Consider the following 23561-nt stretch of genomic DNA (forward strand, 5'->3'; position numbering starts at 1 on the left):
TTCAGCGCCAGCCTGAAATCTTCAGAGATGATGTGCTCATGGGTGATGGTAGTGGCTCGTAGCTGTTAAATGACCATCCCAAGCCTATTCATTTGCAGCGTTTACTTTGGCTCTCAGAACCTTGTCACAAAATAAGTAGGGAGTAAAAGCCAAATCATTTGCAGATGTGCATAACCAAAATCAAGATGTTCGCAAAAGCTAAATGAGGCATGTAAATCCAACAGGATGTTAAAATAGCTGTGCAGAATTGGTCAGTGAGATAGTGAAGGTCCTAGTAGATACAAGTTCTTAAAAATTTGACTACTCCTCAGGACAGTGTCCTTACACAACAAAGGAGGACTTAACAGGACAGAAACATCCCACCCCAGTCCTGAGATTGAACCCAGGGTCTTAGCCCTGGACTGCGTGCTCTCCAGCCCTGCTTAATTCAGAATGCTAGGTCATGCCAAGTCCCTTAGCTGCCAGTCTGGGGTCAAACTTGCAATCCAGCCTCAGCTTTCTGGAGTGCTAGGAAGGTGTGTACCACCGTGACCACCTGTATTTAAGAACACCTTACCAAAATGTCGCCAGCAGGGAGTTTTTACTAGTTTTAAATAATAATCCAAGACTTGTGCCAGTTCAAGGATGAATATAGGGTTTAAGGGTAGATGTCTTTGAAGTTTTTTTTGTATGAGATTGCCTTGTGAGAGTTCCAGTCTGGCAAGCTGGTAAGAACCCTCCCTTCCTAACTCAGCCTCCTGCTTACGGAGATTATAGCGTACACCACCATGTCTGGCTAGGAGTTGTTTTTCTGAACTGAAACCTCAGTATTCAGGGTTAATTGCAATACTGCCACTTTACAATAATTAAGTAGGTTTTAGGTTGCAGTTTGAGCACCCATCTCCAAAAAGTCACCCTCGTTGGTCTAATACAAGGTAGTCTGTCACAGCCAGAATGAGAATATTTAACATATGAGCAAGTACTAGCAAAGAAATGCAGTTTATTTCTGCTCGTGAAACACTGTTGATTTTCATTAATTATTTGATGTTAAATTTCAGTTTCCGTAGGTTTTTTGCTATTTTGTTTTGTGAGATAGGGACTTACCATATAGTGCTGGCTGGCTGGCCTTGAACTTGTGATTCTCTTCCTCTGCATCCCGAGTATTGGACTACAGATTTGCACCACCATGCCCAGTTTTGTATTTGGTTTTTATTTTACCATACTTTTCTCCCTTGAATCTCAGCGTTATATGTTATAAAGTGGAGATAAACTAATTTGTGCTTTGGGTTTGTATCTGCTGAGTGCATTGGAAAATTGACACTTCACAAACCAGGTTTCTAAGAGAAACCCCTCATTGTACACAGCTGATCATTGTATTTTCATTACTGTTTGTACATTAGCCCATGTTGTTCTGCCTCAGTGTTTATTTAACAGCACCAGACGGTGCTCCGCAGCCCACTCTTCTGCTAGTAAATCAACAGGTAGAAGCATTGGCCAGTAACCACTGAAGCATTGTTTTCTTTTTCCCAAAGGTCTTAACGCCGGAGGAACTGAAAGCTGCTCAGACATCTGTTGCCTATGGCTGTATCAAATACGCTGACCTTTCCCATAACCGGATGAATGACTATATCTTCTCCTTCGACAAAATGTTAGATGACAGAGGGAACACGGCTGCTTACTTGCTGTATGCTTTCACGAGAATCAGGTAACCAAGCCGATGAAGGCATACTGTGCTTGCTTACTCCAAAATGATTTTGGTTTTGCTGTGTAAAACACCTTTGGAAATAAGTTCTCTTTTACGGTTGCAGATTATGCTCGAATCCCTAAGCCTGGCCATTTGCTCTGACAGATAGTTGCCCAAACATTCTTGATTTAAGTACCAGGAAGCTGTCTGGTAGGCCTTTAAAAGAATTACATCCATTCTTAATATTGTAAAGTGCCTTAGACCAGGCTGTTTTGCCTAACAGTGTGCTCTGTAGTAAGATACTTGTCCATTTTATGAGAATCTCATTTTACTTGCCAGTAATTTCTGATGTACATCGACTACCTGTGTGTTGTCCTGTGAAGAATGAGTGTGTCTAACAGAGGGGAACAGTACTGCTTGTCTGATATTTCAGGTCTATTGCGCGTCTGGCCAATATTGATGAAGAGATGCTCCGGAAAGCTGCTCGCGAGACCAAGATCATATTAGACCATGAAAAGGAATGGAAACTAGGCCGATGCATTCTGCGTTTCCCTGAGATTTTGCAGAAGATTTTAGATGACTTATTTCTCCATACACTCTGTGACTACATTTATGAGCTGGCAACTACTTTCACGGAGTTCTATGATAACTGCTACTGTGTGGAGAAAGACCGGCAGACTGGTGAGTCTCATCAGCAGTGTTTGTTGGGGAAGAGGTGTCATTAAGCATTGGATTTAGGTGGAAATGCCTTTCCAGTTCAATTTATGCATGGAAACCCTCCCTCTTTGTTGCAAAAATTGGATCCATAGCAAACATAACAGAATCTGAACTAGCGCTACTCTCTTTCTCTACCTGTGGCTCCGCACGAGGCAAGCTTAGGATCCCAAGGAAAACAAATGGAAGGCCACTGGACATAGGACATTTTTAACAAAAGTAGAGAACCAAGCCTGGAGGAGGCCAGAAGTTTGCAGGTTGAAGCACAGCCTGAGCAACTTAGTGAGACCCTGTCTAGAGATTTTAAATTAGGCTCATATATAGCATAGCTTCATGCAAAGGCCCTGGAGATTTAGTCCCCAGTACCTCTAAAAGAAATAATGTGGCCGGGGGGCAGGAGTGTCTCAGTATTCTTGGTAATAAATAGGAGCTGCCTTTTCCTGCCTTAGGCTGTTGTGCTTGTGAACATCATGTCTGGGAACTGAATTTTTCGTATCATGTTTAGGTTTATAGTTTTTTTAGATCATGAAGTTTCAAAAAGAACTCAGGAGGGTCACTTCAGGTTTGAGGCCTAAACTATATAGCGAGACCTTGTCAAAAGGAACTCTGAATTGTACAAAAAAGTACAGTATTCTAATCACTGGAGGCCTCGTCTCTTACTAGTTAAAAACAATTCTTGCATTAACTCTCTAAATAGTTGAAGATGTTCTGTTTTCTAGCTAAAATCATTTTAGGTTGGGTTGTTCACTTCTAAGTCAAAGACAGAAGAGCCTTTACTGTTGGTCGCCCGCCCCCTTCACCCCCGAAAACTCAGTGTCCTTTTCTTTGTTTTCAGGGGAAATTCTGAAGGTCAACATGTGGCGTATGCTGCTCTGTGAGGCAGTAGCTGCTGTCATGGCCAAGGGCTTCGAGATCCTCGGAATAAAACCTGTCCAGAGGATGTGACCCTTAGCATCCTTCTTAGGTTTGAACCCTGTGTTTTTACCGACGTGGCCATTAGCACTGTTTGCTCTTTTTACAAAGAAAAAAGCACATGTGCAGATAAAACAAAACTAGTAAAGATAATTTCTCTATCCATGCAAAATGTGATTCTTTAACAACTCAGGTTCTAAAAGATCAATCACTTTCACAAACAACTTGATGAAGCCCATGGAGTAGGATAGGTTTGGGCCCCGGTGTCCCTTAGTTTTCATTAGATAAACACTCTCATTTCCAGAGCATTGTTACAGGGCCCCAACACTTCCTTTGGGTTTAGTGTTGTACCTATTCCTCATTCTACTGTTCTTCATAGATACTTATCCTGTTTTGCAAGGAAGGTTCCACAGCAGTAACCTGAACTGCTCTGGAACAAAATCAAGATTCATGCCTGTGCTTAACTCTGTTTCAACCTCTCTTACTGTAGCAAAAGATGCCATTGGCAAGGTCGCAGACCCAGGGGCAGAGGATAAGAAAACAGACCAGAAGTTTTTGAAGCCTTGCATTAGCTCTCATCATAGTCATAGTTACAAAGGAAGCTCAGAAAACCTTAAAATACTTAAGGATTCAGTTGCCATGATCTGCTTAGAGCAGTCAAGATTCATCCCCTGGATTTGGTATATTGTCTCATGTCTTGAGATTGGATTTTTTAGCAAATATACCATATTCATATTAACAGAATAAAGGGAAAAAACCTGGCATGAGCAGCTCAGCAGGTCAGGAATGAGATAAAGATGTCAGCTCTTGCTGTCTGTTCAACACAGTACTGAATGTTCTAGCCAGGGCAGTTAAGCAAGAAACAGGGAAACACTTTAAAGTGAATTTACTTCTATTTCCAGATAAGACGCAATCTTATATGTAGACTACCAGAGAATGCACACAGAGGTAAGATGACTGAAAAAGAATCCCTAGTGCTTATCTCCTCTTCTCCAAAAAACCAGGATAGTAAGTGAATGGCTACAATTCAAGGTGACTCAGCAAGGGAGAGAAGATATACCTATAGGACACAGCTGAGAACAGCGTAAAGGGCAGAATAAAGCAGACTGGCCATATGACCTTGGTTCCCTGGCTAGGGCGACCTGCTGCTGCAGAGGGAAGAGGGAGCAGAGTTCCAGCAGTGCACATCTGGGGATGTTGATACTGTCTGTGTAAGACGGTAACCCGGCCTAATGACGGGAGGGACAGGTTTGGAGCCTGGTTAATGAAGCTTCCTGGAGTCTGCTCCAGAGTAGCAACTGCTCCATATGGGTAAAATACTGTCTTCCATTGACCCCGCGCTGCTGGTCCTGAGGGTACACAGTCTACAGAGCGCACACCATGGTCCATCCAAGTGTAGTTGGGTGAGCCACCATCCTAGCTGACTTCAGTGACCACTGAACTCCCAGAAGTACAAGCCCCACCTCACCACCTTAGGGGGAAAGTATCAATGAAATTGTGCAGAGTAGTAGAAAATACAAATCATGGAAGAACTCAGTCAAGTGAAAAATTAGCAGGAAGCCAACAATCAAGCAGAATTTCTGACCTGGAAGATTTCTTTTGACATGTTTGAGGCACAGGTCGCATACAACTACGCGTTAAGAGAGCAGAGCCAAAACAAGTTGTTCGGAGCTGAGCATTTACATCCTCACTCCGACCTAGAACCCGGACACCTGGGAGACAGCTGCAAGCGGGGCGAGAGCAGGAGGGAGTGCACAGGTAGGGATCCACTTGATAAGGCTGGAAGGAGCACTCTCAGCCACCACAGCAGTGGCAGATGGTGCCACAGCAACAGGAGGAGGGAACAAGTAGAGGAAAAAAAGACAGTGGTTCTGAAGAAAACAGCTCTTCACATTTCCTAATCTGTAAGCATGAACCTGTGGCTGGGAACCATTTTGACACAGGAAAATGGCACCTGAGCGTGCTGCCGAGGGGAGCCAGCCCCTGCAATTCCTTTCCCCGGGACCCACAGGTATGTCCTCGCCGATGCAGCCAGGCTGCCTTGTGGCTCTGTATGATCACACACAGTGACTCAGGAACTATGAGAAAGCCGAGTTCTTTATGCCTTTTGGACTGCTGGCCTTTGCAGCTGGCAAGAGGATCTAGAGATGGAGCAGGTGTGTGAACGTACACCGACTGAGCCGTGCAGAGACTGAGGTCTGGGTAGTGGGTTGCCATAGTCCCCCACAAAGCATTTGAGTATCACGCCACCCATGCCCACCCCACTGGGCTTCTCCGAGGGCACCAGAGGCTCCAGCTGTGCTTGGCTGCAGCCTGCCGCCAAAGTTTTATCTGCCCAGGTAATCCCCTGACCAAATGTCCTGTGTCCAGTAATCTACCCACTCAGCGAGTAGGGACACAGTCCAACCAGTGCTGGCCCCAAACCTCTCCAGCTGGCAACCAACAAGGCCACATGAGGAGGAAGACATGGCCTATAACGTTGTGTCACTAAGGGCTTCATAGCTCAAGAAAACAAGGAAGTACAGTTGCTTAAGCAGTGAACATCCATGTTTGTTCACCTGGCCGCAGAGAATTCTTCCATTATTGATAAGTTTTCTTTTTTGGGTTTTTTTTTTTTTGTTCAACTGATTTGTATCTGCTGATTAATTTTCAGTATACTTTTTTTTCTATGTTTTCTTTGTTACTCTTTTTCCTAATACTCAGATTATTTTACTTTTTGTTTTCCATTATATTCCGTCCTTTTTAAGCTTCTGTTGATTTGCATTATCTATTTGCCTGTGCTGTGAGTGTGTGTGTGTGGGTGTCTGTATGCGCATATATGTGTAGGTGGTGCTGGGACTTGAACCCAAGAATGTGCAGCTAGAATTCACTTTTAACTTTTCTGTTCCAAGGCAGGACACTCTTGGTGTCTCAGGCTTGGCTTCCTGCATGACTAGGACTGCAATTTTGTGTCACCAGGCCCAGATTTCTTTTTTTGTCTTTATTTTCTTGTGTTCTGTTCTTTTGCACTTTTTTGAATATTCTGATTTTGATTTTGCTTCCCTCATTTTCTTCTCTGAATTGTGTTTTTATCATCTTTTTAAAACTTTCAGCTTGTACTGCTTTTACCCCTACCATTGCTGTAGTGGTTGTTAGTATTTAGGGTATCATAGCTGGTACTTTTTTTTTTTTAACGCTATTACGTCCAGCTCACTGGTACCTGTTTTTGTTATGACCCATGTCCAAGCCATATGGCTGGGGGAAAAAGGGCCTGAAGATGTAGACATAGAACACCTTTGGGAGAGAAATGACACAAAGGGAGTAGACAGCATGCCCGTGAGGGCCCTCAGCGTAGAACATATATGTTGACGAGGCTAATCAGAGAGAAAGTAATGCAGGTATTCCACAGTCTACCACACACATGCCTGAGCCGATAGAAGGACCTTCTGTATGACCCACAGGGAAAGAGGACCCTCAGGTTCCATGGTGCACACTCCCATGGCCGCCAGAGAACTGTAACAAGGAAACTTCTGTGAAAGCACTCAAATACAGTGAGCACAAGTTGGGCATCCCAGGGCAACATTTAAGAGAAAGTTGTTAACTAAAATCCCTTTACACAAAAGCAGAAGAGATATCCAAACCAACACGAGAAGATCTCAGTATGGGAGTACAGGAAACATGAAAAACAAGGCACTATGATGCCTCCAAATTAATACAGTACCTCTATACTAATTGATTCTAATAACATCAAAGCAGACAAAATCTCAAATATTTCAAAAGAATGATTACAAAAATAAAGAGCATACAAGTACACATAATGCATTGCAAGATTTGAAACAATTTGACAAATTCTGATGGAAAAAACTAGAAATCTTAGCAAAATAAATAAGGCTTGAATGCAAATTTGATCAATTATATCTATACAGGGAAAATAAATTATGAAAACTAGTAAGACCTCTGGGAAACAATTTTAAAAGTCAGATTTAAGAGTCTAGAATTGAACTCAAAATACAGGTGAAAGTGACAGAAAATCTATCCAGTGAAACAGAAAATGTCCCAAATCCTGAGAAAGATACAGACATCTAGGTTACAAGAGATATTTAGAACTCCAAACAAGGGCTGGGGATTTAGCTCAGTGGCATAAGTGCCTGCCTAGCAAGTGCAAGGTCATGAGTACAATCCCCAGTACCACAAAAAAAAAAAAAAAAAAAAAAAACCTCCAAACAAACATGACCAAAGAATCAATCTGCGCTGTATAGTTAAAAAGTCAAGAGTACAGAACTGCAGGAAATGATATTGAAAGCTGCAAGAGAAAAACAAATCAGTTACAAAGATAAACCCATCAGAGTGACAGCAGATTTTCAACAGAAACTCTGAAGGCCAGGAAAATGTGAAATAATGTAATTCAAGCTCCAATTGCAACTTAGGTTATTATGTCCAATGAAGCTCTCCTTCAGAATTTAAGGTGACATAAAGACTTCCCAAGAGAAAGAGAAGCTAAAGGAATTAATGGCCATCATGCCACTACTTCAGAATGTACTTCAAGGAATCCTACAGACAGATGGATAGACTAACAAGTGAGAATTAAAGAATTGTACATTACAAAAATTTTTGAATGGTAAGAATTTACATTTTTCCAATAGTAACCTGATTACAAATAGCTTAATTTTTCAATTGAGAGACACAGATTTGCAAGTTGACAAAATTCAACTATATATTGCCTGCAAAAATAAAATACATCTCATATGGAAAGAAATACATAATTAGGCATGAAAATGATATTGTATACAAATAGAATCCAAAAACAAACAAATGTTGCCATACTCCTATCTGCCAATGCAGACCTCAAGTCAAAATTAGAAGAGGCATACCTCTCTCCCTGGTAATTGGAGGCAGTATGGCAGACTGCAGCCCTTCCAGGGGGAGAACCAGCAGCAGCTCCTGAGATCTGCGCCATGTTGGAACTGAGGACACTGGGAAGCCAAGCAAGCACCTCTCCTCCCTGGTAAGCAGTGGTGGTGGGGCAGACTGCAGCCCTTCCAGGGGGAAAACCAGCAGCAGCTCCTGAGATCTGCACCATGTTGGAACTGAGGACGCTGTGAAAACAAATGACCATCCTGCCTCCCTGCTAAGCAATAGTGAACCTACTGCTACGTAGCCTAGAATCAAATATCCCACTTTCCATATCCTCCTTCTCCCCCCCCCACCCATTAGCAAATGGGAACCAGAAATCTGAGCGTCTCCTGGGAGGTTGACTATAGCAAATAAGGGGGACTTCCTTCTACCATTGCTTTGAAGGCAAATATTTTTATTACTGTTTTGCTCTTTTCTGATTAATGGTACTGCTATATTCAATATTCTGTGTTGATAAGTTCTATAGTGTTCTATATTTCATCTCATTTTGATATATGTGATTGAAAGAACAACTATTATAAAGATAACAAAATATACTGTGATACCTATTACTGTTACCCCAGTAACCTGCTGTGAAGTTCTGTACCAATTTCACTGTATGATCTTCGTTGGTTTTATTCTGACTTGTTCTGTTGTATATTTTCAAAATAAAATTTTAAAAAAATTAGAAGAGGCAAAGATCACTACATATTGGTACAGGGACATGTCCTCCAGGACATAAGGATTGTAAGCATATATGCACCAAATTCCACAAAACAAATTATTCTACATAAAAGGACAGGTAGATCCCAATAGAGGTATAGTGGATCCTACTTTCACAAATACATCGGTCATTCAGACAAAACAAACATCAGATTTATACTACATTGCAGACCAAATGGAGCTAGCAGGCATGTAGAGGCTGTCCATACAGCAACACTGGCGTTACACATTTTCTTTTTTTGTCTTTTTCCTTTTTATCAGTACCGGGGATCGAACTCAGGACTGCCTGCTTGCAAGGCAGGCGCTTATGCCGCTGAGCTAAATCCCCAGACCCTGGAGTTACACATTTTCAACAACTCATCTTTAAAACACAGCGTTAGCCCACAAAGCAAGTGCTAATACAAAAAAAAAAAAAAAAAAAAAAAAAAAAAAAAAAAAAAAAAAAATTTGAAATAAACTCATTTATTTTGTCACTATCATATCATAATGAAACGAAATTAATATTAGAAACCACAGAAACTGCACAAGGGCATGGAGATTAAAGAATATACTTTTGAATGACTCAAGTCTTAGAATCAAATTACAATGGCAACACAACACACCAGAATCTGTAGGACACAGCAAAGGCAGTCACAAAAGGAAAGTTTATACCTATAAGTGCCCATATTAGAAAGTCAGAGTGGGTCTGGGGATTTAGCTCAGTGGCATAAGTACCTGCCTGGCAAGTACAAGGTCATGAGTTCGATTCCCAGCACCAAAAAAAAGGTGCTAGGCATGATGGCACATGCCAGCAATCCCAGCACTTGGGAAGTGAGGCAGGAGGATCACTCTTAGTTCAAGGTCAGGCTGAACTGCATAGCGAAACCCTCTAAAATTAATGGAGAGTATAAGAAAATTTAAAAGGATCAATGAAAGTGTTGATTCTTTAAAAAGATAAGATTGATAAAACTCAGAGAGCTCAATAAAATCAGAGGCAAAAAGACAATAGATACTACTGAAACCAAAATGATTATTAGGAACTATTTTGAAAACATTCTAATAAACTGGGCAGTCTAGGAGAAATACGTAAGTTTGTAGACACCAAAATTATGTACCAAGAAGATACTAAAAATCTAAATAGATCAGTAACAAGCAATGAAATCAAAGCAGTAAAAAGTCTCCCCAAAAAAGAAAAGCCCAGGACCAAATAGATTTAATCAGACCTTTAAAGAAGGTCAAATGTCAATATTTCTGAAGCTGTTCTATAAGAAAATAAAGGAATGTTTATAAATTCACTCTACAAAACCAATAGCATCATGATACCAAAATCAGATGAGGATTCATAATGAAGCTAGAGACCAAGCCCTTGATAATATAATAAATCCTTGGGCCAGGGGTTTAGCTAGCTCAGTGGTGCAAGTACCTGCCTGGCAAGTGCAAGGTCATGAGTTCAATTCTTGGTCCAAAAAAAAAAAAAAAAAAAAATCCTCAAAAAATTTTTACAAATGATCCAACAACATGTTTTTAAAAATCATACACTATGTTCAAGTTGATTTCATTCCAGGGATACAAGGATAATTCAATATACACAGAGCAGTAAGTATAATACATCACATAAATAGAATGAAAGCCACAAAAATTTCAAAAGTTCTTCATGTTAAAAAATAGTAGAGAGGGATCACTGGTACCAAAATAATAAAAATAAGAACACTGAAGAAACAGTGTAGAAGAATGTTACCTCAATATAATTAAAGCTATATGTGGCCAACCCACAATCAAGATCAGACTGGGAAAAAATTAAAAGCGTGTCCTCTAAATTCAGGAATGAGACACCGGCGTCCAGTCTTACCACTTGCGTTCAATATAGTACTTGAAGTTTTAGAGCAATTAGGCAAGAGAAAAAAACAAAAGGGATACCAAAAGAAAAGGAAGAAGTAAAAACTCTTATTCTTCCCAGCATGGTGGGGCATGCCTGTGATCCCAGCACTCAGGAGGTTCCCTGCATTCCAGGCCACAGCAAGACTGTCTCAAAAAACAAAACAAAACACCCATATTCACACATGATATACTTCATCTAAAAGATCTTAGAAACTCAAGCAGAAGACTTTTTGATCCGATAAACAAGTTCAAAGTAGGATGCAAAGTCAACATACAAAAGAAAGCATTTCTATACACCAATAATGAAACTGCTGGGAAAAAGTTTTAAGAAAACTGTTCTACTCACAAATAACCTCTGTCAGTCAATCCATAAAAAAAATTTGGGAATCCATAAAAAAAATTTGTGCCTGGCCAACCACTTCCTGCACTGTTCCAAGGCACTCAGAGGCCTGGAAAAGAAGGGACCACTCACTCAGTCCTCTGCATCATGGGAAAGGATCCCAGGAAGTGAAAGACTTCTAGAACAAAATCATAGAACACTTAAAACACTGAAGAAGACAGTAAGAGACAAAATGATGCTCCATGTTCATGGATCAGCAAAACTGTTGTTAAAATGCCCATATTATGGAAAATGTTCTCATCACAATACAATGTCCATAAAGATACCTATGTCATTCTTCGCAGAACTAAAAAAAATAAAATAAAAATACTGAAATTCATACACACACACACACACACAAGATCTAGAACAGCAAAAGCAACCTTGAGAATAAAGAACAGGGCAGGAGGCATCATAATTCCTGATCTGAAAATATACTGCAAAGCCATGGTAACTAAAACAGCATGATTCTGGCATAGACCACTGGAACAGAAGACCAAACACAAACTCATGCAACTACAACCACTAGATTCTTCACAAAGGACCCAAAAGTATATGTTGAACCAAAGACAGACTCTAACAAATGATGCTAGAAAACTGGATAATCAGGTGTAGAAAATTACAGCTAGACCCAAGCATGGTGCCACATACCTGTAATCCCAGCACTTGGGAGGCTGAGGCAGGAGGACTTCTGTGGGTTCAAGGCCAGCCTGTGTTACAAAGTAAGTTGGAGGACAGCGTGAACTACAAAACAAGACTCCTGTCTAAAACCAAAAAATAAAGATTGCTGCTATATCCTTATCTGTTACTTTGTACAAAAACCACCTCAAAAATGATCAAAGACCTAGGTATAACACCCAAAAGTTTCAAATTCCTAGAAGAAAACTGGAAACATTGAAGCCATGGGAACAGGAAATAACAGTAAGAATCAACAGTAAGAATCAAATGTAACTATAAAATTAAAAATCATATCATAAAATCATATTGAAAAGTCACATAGACTCTGGGGGGAAGAGAACAAAAATTTGCAAGAAGCAAGCCCTCTTTGTGAATCAGCACCATGCATAAGCCACTGTGAATCAGCACCATGCATAAGCAGAATCAGATGCCAGCCCCTTCCAGTGTGCGGTCAGGGAAACAAGAAAAGCCAACACCACTCAGCCCACAGGCTGTGATGATGGCTATTGAGGTGGAATACAGTTTAATGCTTATAGTGTTTAGTGTTCGACTGACTTTGCAGGTCTAATGCTAGTGGTCTGATCATCTATTCAGAGGATAACAATACACAATGTAGCATCTATGGAGATCTCCTTCTGAGGGGGGGCCATTGTTGATTCCCTGTTGTCTTGTGAAGTCCTGTATCATTTTCATTGTTTTGTTTTTATTGGTTCTATTTGATTGTATTATATCCAATGGCATGGGCAGTTATTTCATAGATAACAAGATATATTATGGTAGCCATTTGGATTTACTAATATCTTATTTGGAAGTCTTTTACTACATTCATTGTTTTGTTCTTATTGGTTCTATTCTGTTCTGTTTTGTTTAATTTTTACTATGCTGGAAGCTATCTGCAGCTATTCTGAGAACAGCAGGAGGCATTCACATTGTTTTGAAGTCCTGTGTCACTTACACTGGTTTGTTTTGATTGGCTTTGTTCTGTTTGTTTCCACTTATTTATGTATTTATTGTTCTGGTACCAGGGATTGAACTCATGACCTCACGCTTGCCAGACTGGTGCTCGTGCCACTGAATTAAATCCCCGGCCTCCTGTTCTGTTTCGTTTTGGTTGGTTTTTGTCTCTTTAAAATAAAAAAATTAATTAAATTAAAAATCATCACAGCAAAGGGAGCAATCAAACTAAAGAGACAGCTTACAGCATGGAAGAAAAATCTTTGCTAGCTATTCTTTATACCCAAATACAAAAAGACAGCTAAAAAAAAAAAGTATTTCATTTTCCAGTGCACCCTACTCATCAAGTTGCTATCTCCTCTCTCTTCTCCCTTTTCTCCACCTTCAAATAAGCTAACCTCTCTTAGCTCAAACTCGCCTTCTTTAGTTCTTTCTGACACAGGGTTTACGAGCTCCCAAAGCTGTGTTCCTGGACCCCATGGCCTACAGTCCACCTCCCGCACACAACTTTCCTATCCATCACCAAGCTCTGTTTACTCTGCGCTCCAAAATAGACCATGAACACATCCACTTCTCTTCCACAGAGTTTCTGGCATGTAAAGAAACAAAACACCACGAAGAGTGGATCCATGAATGCATCTTCCCTTCTGAGCAGCCAAAGGAATCATTTTTAATCAAGTAGTTCACTTTGGTTCTTTTACCAGAATGCCCTTACAGTCTTCTCCACGTTGCAGAAAAGCAGTTTTTTTCTAAAAACTGCACATGGAAGCCAGGCATGGTGGTTCCTGCCTGTTGAAAAACTAATCAAACAACAAACAAATAGAAAACCAGCACAGGAAAGCAAAAGCTCAACTCAGGTAATTGGCAAATGAATAGAAACTTCTAAAGAATTCTAGATTCCCGTAAGTATATGGAAAATTGTCTAATATTCTTAGCCATCAGAGAAATGCTTATGTAACCGAGATTCGGTCTCACTGATCAGAGAGATCATCAGGAACGCGAAAAGCAGTGGGTGCCAGTGAGGACAGGGCGAAGGCGCTCTCTTAGGCCTGAGTTAGCACAGGGGAGGGAGGAGGCGGGCGGAGGCCGGGGTTCGGGTCCCGCGGAGCTGGGGTACCAGGCCTCGCTCTGGAGGAAGCCAGACCCTCGACAGGACGGGACGGCCCGAGGAACACGAGGCGGCTGCAGAGTCGCACCTGGCCGCAGGCGCCCGTGATGAGCCCCACCGTCCCCCGGGGCGCTTCCCCCTGCCGGACCAGCACCCCTGCGGGGAAGGCACAGGACCCGGCCCGAGGGCACCCCGCGGGGTGTGGGGACCGCGCCCGCGGACTCAGGCCTCCCTGCAGAGATCTCAGAGTCCCTGATGCAAGCCCTTCGGGCCGGCTGCGAGGGAAGCCACGGTGAACCCCGACACGCGTGTGTCTGTCAAAGAGAAAAACGTCAGTCGCGGAGACCCGGGTCCTCAGCACCCGGCAGCCGGTGGAGAAACACCGCCTCCCGCCGGGATGGAGCCGGTCGGGTCCGGGACGCTTCGGGGAGAAACGGAACCACGCCGCGGAAACCCACGCACTGCCCGCGCGTGGGGAGGAGTGACGATGCATGCATCTGCCAGGGGCGAGACGCGCAGGACGAGGAGGAAAAAGCATTGCTGTTCCCGAAGACCCGGAGTCCTCGGAGACAGGAAAGCGCCCCAGAGCTGGAAGCCGACGGCGGAAGCCAGAGGGGGCGCCAGGCGCAGAAGGGAGCCGCTCAGCTGCAGGAGCTGCGGCAGGCGCACCGCAGCCGGCCGGCTAAGGGCCTCTTTCCAATGAAAGAAAATACATCTTTCTGAATTAATGATCAAGAAATGCCCTTTTCCTGCGGGCTCGAATGAAGCCCCAAAATGACATTTGATTAAACAGCCCATTTGGACCTTTTTTGATAGGTGTGAGCAATGCTTGTTTTCTGCATAAGATGAAGACAGGCGTAGGGAGAGAAGAGGCTTCAGTATTGGAGAAGGGATGGATCCGCCTGCCGGTGCACAAATGCATGCATCCGAAGGTACTGTGCAGGTTAATCTAGTACATAAACGGGGACCAAAGTTAGCTCCTGGAACGACAGAGATTAACGGGGACAGTTCTGCATTTCTGCTAGCTACCTGTGACTCAGAAGAAGACATGAAACCCTGTGTCTACAGCTACAGAGGCAGAGGTAGCGCCAGGTGTCTGGAGATGACTGTGCGCATCAGCAGACAGGGAGCTCGGAAAGGTGGACTGATCACACACTGCCTGCTGCCGCAGAGGCTTCAGATGACCGGGAATCCCGGCGCAGAAGCCTTCCTCTTCTGCGGGCTTTGGTTTCTGCAACAGATCCCCGCATGACCGAATTGAACAGTGGAAACACAACTTCACTTTAGACGCCCAAGCCTCTGTGTGGTCTCCCTCTTCCATTCTAACAGGACTTCTAGAACATTACAGAGAACCCAGTTCTTGCATGTTCTTTGAGCCGTTGCTAACTCTTTGTCTCCCAATAGGCCCTTTCACTTCAGCCTGCAGTACATCTCCGTGTGACTCACATTATGGACCTAAGTATCAACCTTACAGGACTGTAAAAAGTATCATTATAGGGGCCAGAAATACAGCTCAATGGCACAGCACCTGCCTGGCAAGCACAAGGTCGTGGGTTTGATCCCCAGTACCAAAATACACACACACAAATATCACTATAAAAGAAAAACTAGTGATCTCTGGTCAGTGAGAACCAGCAAAGTCTTCTGTCCCCAAAGGGCAGTAGGTACATTTGATTTCATGGGCATCACCTCATCTCTCAGATATACAGTATCAGTGCAAGGGTTTCTCATACAGTCTGTAAGCTTAGTTATTAGTCTCAGTCAGATGTGACCTGCTGTTACTCAGACAACAATGGTTCAGTAGTGGTCACTATGAACAACAGACTAGAGCTACAGGTGTTCACTAGAGCTACGAAACGTTCACAGATTTAGCTCACAGTCTGGGTTTGGGTTTGGTTTGGTTTGGTTTGGTTTGGTCCAGGAATTGAACTCACAGCCTCGAGCTTGCCAAGCAGGCACTTAAACCACTGAGCTAAACCCCCGGCAACCCACAGCTTGATTTTTAATGGCTGTAGTAATAGTGTGAGGCAACTCTGGGATGATTGTATTTCTTACTAAGCAAAGTATTAATATTGGATGAGGATTTCAATAGAATGACTAATGTTTGAAATTATTTTTCTAACAATTTTTTGATAGCCTTCCAAAGTAGTAATGTTTACTACAAATCAAGCTTTGGAAGTGACGGGCATGGGGTCCTGGGGGAGGGAGAGGAGGATAGGGGGTGCAGCCTGGCTACCCCCACAAGCTTTCACAGGAAGCAGAGAAGCGAAAACCAGCCACAAAGACAGTCCGCAACACCAACCACAAAGACAACTTTGTACTTTCCTGAGCACTATAGTGCCCACAGAGATGTTCCTGGTTCGCACAACTGCACCCCAAAATGTACCTGTCATGGCTTCCCGGACAGTTCTTCTGGCCCGCACGCTCAGGACCCTGCTGTGGTTTCATGCATAGAAGCCCCTGACTTCCTCCCCTCCGGGTCTCTCTCTGTCCATGAGACAACCCCTCCCTTGCACCAAATAAACTCCTCCATGGCAGAGTGTCCCCACTGTCCTTATGTGGGTTATAGTCGCATTTACCTTTCATTGGTGTCGAAACCTGGGAGGAACACATGGCTTCCAGCCGGTCCCTCCTGACAGGGGGCATAAATAAGCCTCTCAGGTCTGCAGAAGGTCGGTCCTGCGCAGACCATGAAGGCTTCACGATCCTTCCCCATTGTGGCTACCGTGCCCTCCAAGACATCACCAGTGAGCACTTTCATTTATATCTCAAGATTAAAATATTAAGATATAATAAGCACTATAACAGTCAAGGGTTAGTATTAATGTGATTAGACATTTTTATGTCCCTATCCTCCCAACTCCTTTTGTCCTCCTCTCTTTCCTCCTGATCACCTCTCTCTCCCACCAGCAGTCAGCAACCCCCCTATGTGCGCGCCGTCTGGTCTGGTCATGATCCTTAGGGTCACTGGTTTGCAGAGTCGTGCCAGCACACCAGCTTGGTGCCTCTTCCTGACTCCTCCCAACTGGGACGCCTGCTTGGGAACTTAGGGGAAGCGGGTCAGGTGGCGTAGGCCTTTCTCTTCTGGGACCCCTTAGTCTCTGACCAGGCTGGACAATGCAGGACTGGTTGTCCCCTACCCCAGCTGCTGGCTGTACCAGGTGATTGTACTTCAAATAAATCTCTCTCTTTTCCTCTCCTCCTATGCCACTCAAGGCTCACCTGGAATCCTGATTCTTTTTTTTTTTTTTTTTTTTTTTTTTTTGTCTTTTTCCTTTTTATCGGTACCAGGGATCAAACTCACGACTGCTTGCTTGCAAGGAAGGTGCTTATGCCGCTGAGCTAAATCCTCAGCCCCAAATCCTGATTCTTCTTAAACCCAGGCCTGGTCACGTTCCGTCCCTAACCATCGTCCCTCCGGCTTACATTTAAACCCTGCCTTTTCATGGCACACTTCCCTCTGGGAGCTTTCCCCTCCACTTGCTTCTGGTCTGGTCCCCGATTTTTGCTGCTACTCCCAAGTCTTCCCTCTCCCCCTCTGTTAGTCTCCCTCTCTCTCCTTCCCAACATGGAAAACACACAACCCTCCTAGCAGTCCTCCGGTGTCTTGGCCTTGGACTGCTTTAAAGCCATCCTTGGAAAACCCGATTTACCGAACTGAAGTCTAAATGCCTAAACTTTCTCTGCCAGACTGCACGGCCCAGGTAGCGCCTAGAAAATGGCTTGATTTGGCCGCCAGGGGGCACACTAGACTTTAATAGTCTAAGGATTTCGATAACTTCTGCCAACACAATAGGAAATGGTCTGAAGTTCGCTGGGTCCAAGCATTTTTCACACTGTGCAACCAGCCTCAACTTTGTGTGGCCTATTGACCCCCCGCAAATTCACCTCGATAAAGCTTTACCCAAGCCCTTCTCCATCAGGACTCTAAGATCCTGGACACCTAGTTTCCCTTCCTAACTTGATGACACCCCACCCCAGTACACACGACACCCTCATAGGCCTTGTTGCTCCCCATCCGATCCCCATCCTTGTCCTTAGCAGGAGAGGTCTCCTCCCCACGAGAGGCCAACCCCACAACTGCCAGCCCCAGCCCCTCCTTCAACATCTCCAGCACCCCCACCCCATGATCCCCCATCCATGACGTCTCCCTTGTCAGCCCATATTCACTCTCATGACCTTCCCCAGGCCCTTGGGAGGGAGGACTATACCCTCTTAGACAGATGGCAAGAGTGGAAAGCTTGGTCAATGTATACCAACCTTGGTTACTTTTGGACTTTTCTCAAATTGAAAAGCACCTAGGGTCCTTCACAGAAAACCCTACCAACTACATCAAAGAATTCAAATACCTAACTCAGATTTATCAAACTAACATGGAACAATATCTGTGTTCTCTTGCCCTCTATCCAAACTCCAGATGAAAAAGAGGCTGTTTGGCTGGGCACCCAAGCCCACACAGACGAGATGCATCCCACAGATGCAGTCACTCCCCTGGGAGCCCAAGCAGTCCCTAGGGAAGACCCTGATTGAGACTATTAGCCTGGTAATCAAGGGCAAGAGATCACACACTTCTTTATCTTCTCGAGGGTCTCCAGAGGGCATCCTGAAAAGCAGTTAACTGGGAAAAAAAGAAGCCACACAAAGATCCGATGAAAACCCCACTATATTCATGCCCCACCTCACTGAGGCTCCAACCAAATTTACTAGGGTAAACCCAACCTCTAACAAGGGCAATTGGTCCTAAATAACCATTTCATAAATCAATCAACACAAGACATCAGGAAAAAAAGGTCTAGAGAAGGGCCCAAATACCCTCCAGAGAGATCTGATTAATTTAGCCTTCAAGGTTTTCAATTGGAGGGAGGAACAAAGAGTGAGCTTGCCCATGCCAAACAAAAATATCAACTCCTGGCAGGGGCCCTGCAGTCTCCCTGGGGTCCCTGATAACAAGGCTAATGGCAGCAAGACCCGTCCAGGGGCCTGTTTTAAATGCAGGAATATGGGGCACTGGGCTAGAGAATGTCCAAACCCTTGTCCGCCATTGGGCACATGCCCTAAGTGCAATCAGCTGGGTCACTGCAGAATAGACTTCCCTTCCTCAAAGAAAGATAAGCCCTCTACCCCCAAAACAAACCCACCACAGCAAGCTTCACTAGCTGATCTACACAGCCTGATGGACGGGGACTGAAGACCCCCAGCTCATCGGCCCCAACGCCTGACTTCACCACGGATCAGGTGACCTCTGAGGAGCCCAGAGTAACTGTCCAGGTGGCAGGTAGGTCAGTTTCTTTTCTTCTTGGCACGGGGGCTTCCTGGTCAATCCTTCTTTCATACTACGGGAAAACTTTTCCCTCACAGTTCACTGTTATGGGGGTTGAGGGCAAACCTCAAAGACCACTTACCACTGGCCCCCTCCCTTGCGTGCTCGAAGACCAGCTCCTTACATGTTCCTTCCTGACCTTACCTAACTGCCCAACACCCCTCCTGGGAAGGGACGCCCTGCACAAGCTACGGGCAACCTTGTCACTGCGAGGATTGAGTTCTTCCTCATCCTCTTGGGTGGTGATGTGACCCACTCCTTCTCCTCTCCCAGTCCCCCTGGAAGATCCCCAGTTCCCTTTTAAACAACTAAACCCTCAAGTGTGACACGCAAGTAGCCCCATGATAGCCACACACCATCCTCCTGTCAAAGTTACTCGAAAGACCCACTCATATACCCCATCGGGCCCCATTTCACATTTCCTGTCAACACCGGATGGGTATCAAGCCCATCATAGACAGATAGGCTACAAAAGGCAAAGCTCCTCATCCCCACTAACGCACCCTGCAACACTCCCTTCCTACCTATAAAAAAGCCTAAAGGGGACGACAGACTAGTACAAGACCTCCACATCATTCATCAGGCCGTATGTCCAGTTACCCCTATGCTCTCCAACCCGTACACCCTCCTGAGCTCCATTCCCCCTTCAGCACCCACCTTACCATCCTAGATCTCAAGGACGCCTTCTCCACTGTTCCCTTGCACCCAGACTCTAGGCCCTTTTTGCCTTCCTTTGGGAAGCCCCTACATCTCATAGCGCCTTCCAACCTGGAAAGTACTCCTTCAGGGGTTCAGGGATGGCACACATTACTTTAGCCAGGCCCTGGCCTCTGACCTAAGCACTCTAGATTTAACATCGCGTCCACCAATGACCCGCTACTCTGCAGCCCCTCTCTGGATCTCTCCCATCACACACTTCCCTGCTCCTAAACTTTCTCTGCGACAGGGGCTACCTCATCTCCTGCCAACAAGCCCAAGTATCCACCCAGCAGGTAACATACTTAGGGTTCTTGCTCAAGCCCACAGCACAGGATTTAACCATTGACCAGCGCCATGCAACTTGAGAAATGCTTGAACCAAAGACCAAATGACAAGTCCTATCCTTTTTGGGCCTCCTTGGCTATTTTTGCCTATGAGTCCCAAAATTCATGCTCCTGGCTAAACCCCTGTATGAGGCAGCTTGCAGCCCCCAAGAGGAGCCCCTTAACCCTGCCTGTCCAATCACCCAAGCCTTTCTAACTTGAAACAAGCCCTTCTTTGTGCTCCTGCCTTGGCCCTTCCCAACCATGCATTGCCCTTTGCCCTGTACATCCCCAAAAACACTTTCCTGCAACAAGTCTCTGGAGGACCTTTTCCCTGCCCTCTCACAGTGCTCTCCCAGCTGCTAGACCAGCCACGGTACACCTGGTTCATAGACAGTAGCTCTACCCAAATCTCTGCAGGACAGACAAGCGCAGGATATGCTGTAGTCTCCCTGGAACATGTCACTGAGGCCAGACCCTGACCCCCAGAGGCCACTTCACAAAAAGCAGAGCTCATTGCCCTCACCAGGCTCTCACCCTGGCAAAAGAACATGTGATAAACATCTGTACTGCGTCCAAATGTGCGTATCACATAGGTCATCATCATGCCTCCACCTGGGCCAAATGGGGGTTCCTCACTACTTGGAGCTCCTCAGCTAAGAATGAGCCCTTTTTAAAAAAGCTGTTACAGGCCACATCCCTACCATCACAAGTGGCATTGTAAAAGTTACTAAAAGCATGACCACTGAATAAGCAAAGGAAATAATGTAGCTCATGCCACAGCAAAAGCAGCAGCACTTTGTTCTTGGCAGGCTTCCCTGGCTATGGCAGCTTTTCCAAGCCCACCTTTTGGTGACCAGACTCCAATCTATTCCCCTTCCCAGAGGTCTACTCTCCCTCAATTGGGGGGCCTGACCCAGCTCCCAGGACTGGCTGCTGCTTGGGGGTCCATATTGCCTACCAGAGTCCACAGCCTTTCAGTTCCTCTGGACCCACACAACTCCCTACACATGGGGTGGTGGCCCTTAAAACAGCTCCTCAAACCTGTCATCCACTGTGAGGGTGTAACCAAAGCCCTACAGGACACATCTGCCTCATGCTCCACCTGTTCCCAGGTCAACTCTGGTGGCTCTTTGAGACTCCCATTCTCTTTTAACTCTCACCAGTTTAGGGGATGCCTGCTGGGACGGGACTGGCAAATAGACCTCACACATATGCCTAGACATAAAAAACTTAAATATCTTTTAACTCTGGTAGACACCTTTTTAGGGTAGATTGAAGGGTCCCCTAGCAGCCACGAGATAGCAGAGGTTGTACGCCAGACCCTCCTCACACAGATCACACTCCAGCTTGACCTCCCATCCTCCCTCCAGCTTGACAGTGGACCAGCTTTTGTTTCCAGAGTCACTCAGCTCATGTCTGAGGACCTTAAATAAAATGGGGGCACTATAAGTGCCCTCTAATCCCCAGTCCTCAGGCCAAGTGGAAAAGGCCAACCATCTCCTATAGGTCCACCTTACAAAACTGGAACTAAAAACCACCAGTCATGGCCTATCTGCCTCCCCATGGCCCTCACTTGACTAAGGCCTACCCGCCACAAACCCACCAACCTGAGCCCTTTTGAGCTTCGGTATGGGCACCCCTTGTGCTCTCACAATTGCCAGATGGGCCAACTCACCCACTTGCCAGCTACCTTCCCTTACTTTCTCTCTGTAACTTGCTATGAGCCCACACCAACCATTACCTGGCCCAACCGACTGACATCCCAGTCTCCAGACAGGTCCAACTGGGAGACCGGGTGTGGGTGTGAGATCTCACCCAGTCGCCATTAAAGCTCAACTGGACTGGACCTTACACCGTGGTGTTGAGCACCCCTACAACAGCCAAACTTCTAGGCAAACCAGGCTGGATACACCTCTCCAACCTTAAGAAAACCCCTCCCAGGAAGACCTCAGGTGAGTCTCCCTGCTCCCCCACCTGGCTCTCCCTAATGCGTCTTCGCTTCAGCTGCACCCCTGAGGAATAGACGTGCTGCCTTGTCTGTCACTTTACTGCTGCCCTATGACAGACCTTCACCTCCTTCCCTTAGTCCCATCCTCTGAGGCTGCTTCTTCTCTGGGCAGAAACTCTCCACTTCCCTCACCCTTCATAGACACCCCAGAGACAATGCTCCCCTGGACGGAAGACCTCATCCTCCCGGGAACCGTCCTCTCTCAGTCCCAAGATGAGATCCGTCCCTTCATCATTCGCCTAGCCCCTGTCTCACAGATGATACCAGGCCTGCACGTACTCCTAGGCCTAGCTATCTCCCAACTTACCCAAAGGCCTCCTCTTTTGCCCACGTCTGAGATCTTAGACAGCTCCATGGATTGCCACCTCCCCTTCCTCCTTGCCCACATACCTTTGACCCTTATGTTCACAGCCACCCTAATTGGAATCGTCCCACCTGACTGCAGCGTCACAAAAAAGATTTGTCACCATCTTCTTTCTTCTTGTGGTAACAATCCTTTTTCCTCTGTGTGCTCTCATTTTCCAGACTGGTACTAAGATAGTTTCTTGCTATATCAACCTCCTATGGTTTGCCTCTGGTCTCAGCCTAACTAAATTTTCCCCTCCAAGACGCCCTTCTCACTCTATGCAGAGTCCCTTTTCAGGACCCTACAACTGGCCCATTCTCTGCTAAATCAATCCATTCCCTCCCTGGCTAAAAGCTATTGGCTTTGTGTCTCCAATGTCCACTTCTGCCTTTGAGGCCACCCCCATCTCACTCATAACTTGGACCCTTGGTGAGTCCTCCTGGCAACCTGCCTACAAGATCAAAAATTCAGAAGAAAAAAAGCCACAAACAGAATCAAAGACAAGCTGACGTGGTTTCTGCCTTTGCCCAAATGGTTTCCCCTCACCATCTTATTCTGTCTCCCACAATCTCTAATGTTCATCTTTTCCCTCAAGCCATACTAGGTGTCTCCCGTGAAGGCCCTTCAGGAGTCTCCCTGGCTCACTGCCTTCCTGTTAGCTCACCATTACCCTACGTTTGCCCCAGAACCATGCAACTTTTAATACTCTGCCTCTTCCCTCCTATGGAAAAACACCCCCCTCCTGCCCGCTGGGGTTTCAAGCCCTCCCTGGACGGAATGCCTACTACATAATGGGGTTCCCTACCATAGACACCTCCCGGCTCCTTGGTAAACGGTCCCATCTCTGTGACACCCACCAGTTTCCGCTCCTATTGGAAAATGGCCCCCACAGTCAACAACACCTGCTCCGGCTGCCTGTCTCCTCCTTGCAAACCTCCAAAAGGCCAACACAAGGTACTCATAGGCACCAAGAGGTTCCATTTACTATGAATAAATGGGACC

General features: G+C 45.2%; 1 protein-coding gene across 1 annotated transcript in view; it reads left to right on the top strand.

The window, feature by feature from the left end:
• Rars1 (arginyl-tRNA synthetase 1) overlaps positions 1-3461 on the top strand; it is a 39439-nt gene extending 35978 nt beyond the window's left edge. Inside the window, exons 13-15 of the mRNA XM_003473185.5 lie at positions 1512-1684; positions 2097-2344; positions 3213-3461. Coding sequence (XP_003473233.1) covers positions 1512-1684; positions 2097-2344; positions 3213-3322 — 531 coding nt within the window. The 3' untranslated portion in view covers positions 3323-3461. The remainder of the gene's footprint in view (positions 1-1511; positions 1685-2096; positions 2345-3212) is intronic.
• Positions 3462-23561: the final 20100 nt, after the last annotated feature.

Source organism: Cavia porcellus, unplaced genomic scaffold, assembly GCF_034190915.1.
Source record: "Cavia porcellus strain 051 isolate PalLab524CR breed Dunkin Hartley unplaced genomic scaffold, mCavPor4.1 scaffold_19, whole genome shotgun sequence".
Classification (NCBI taxonomy): domain Eukaryota; kingdom Metazoa; phylum Chordata; class Mammalia; order Rodentia; family Caviidae; genus Cavia; species Cavia porcellus.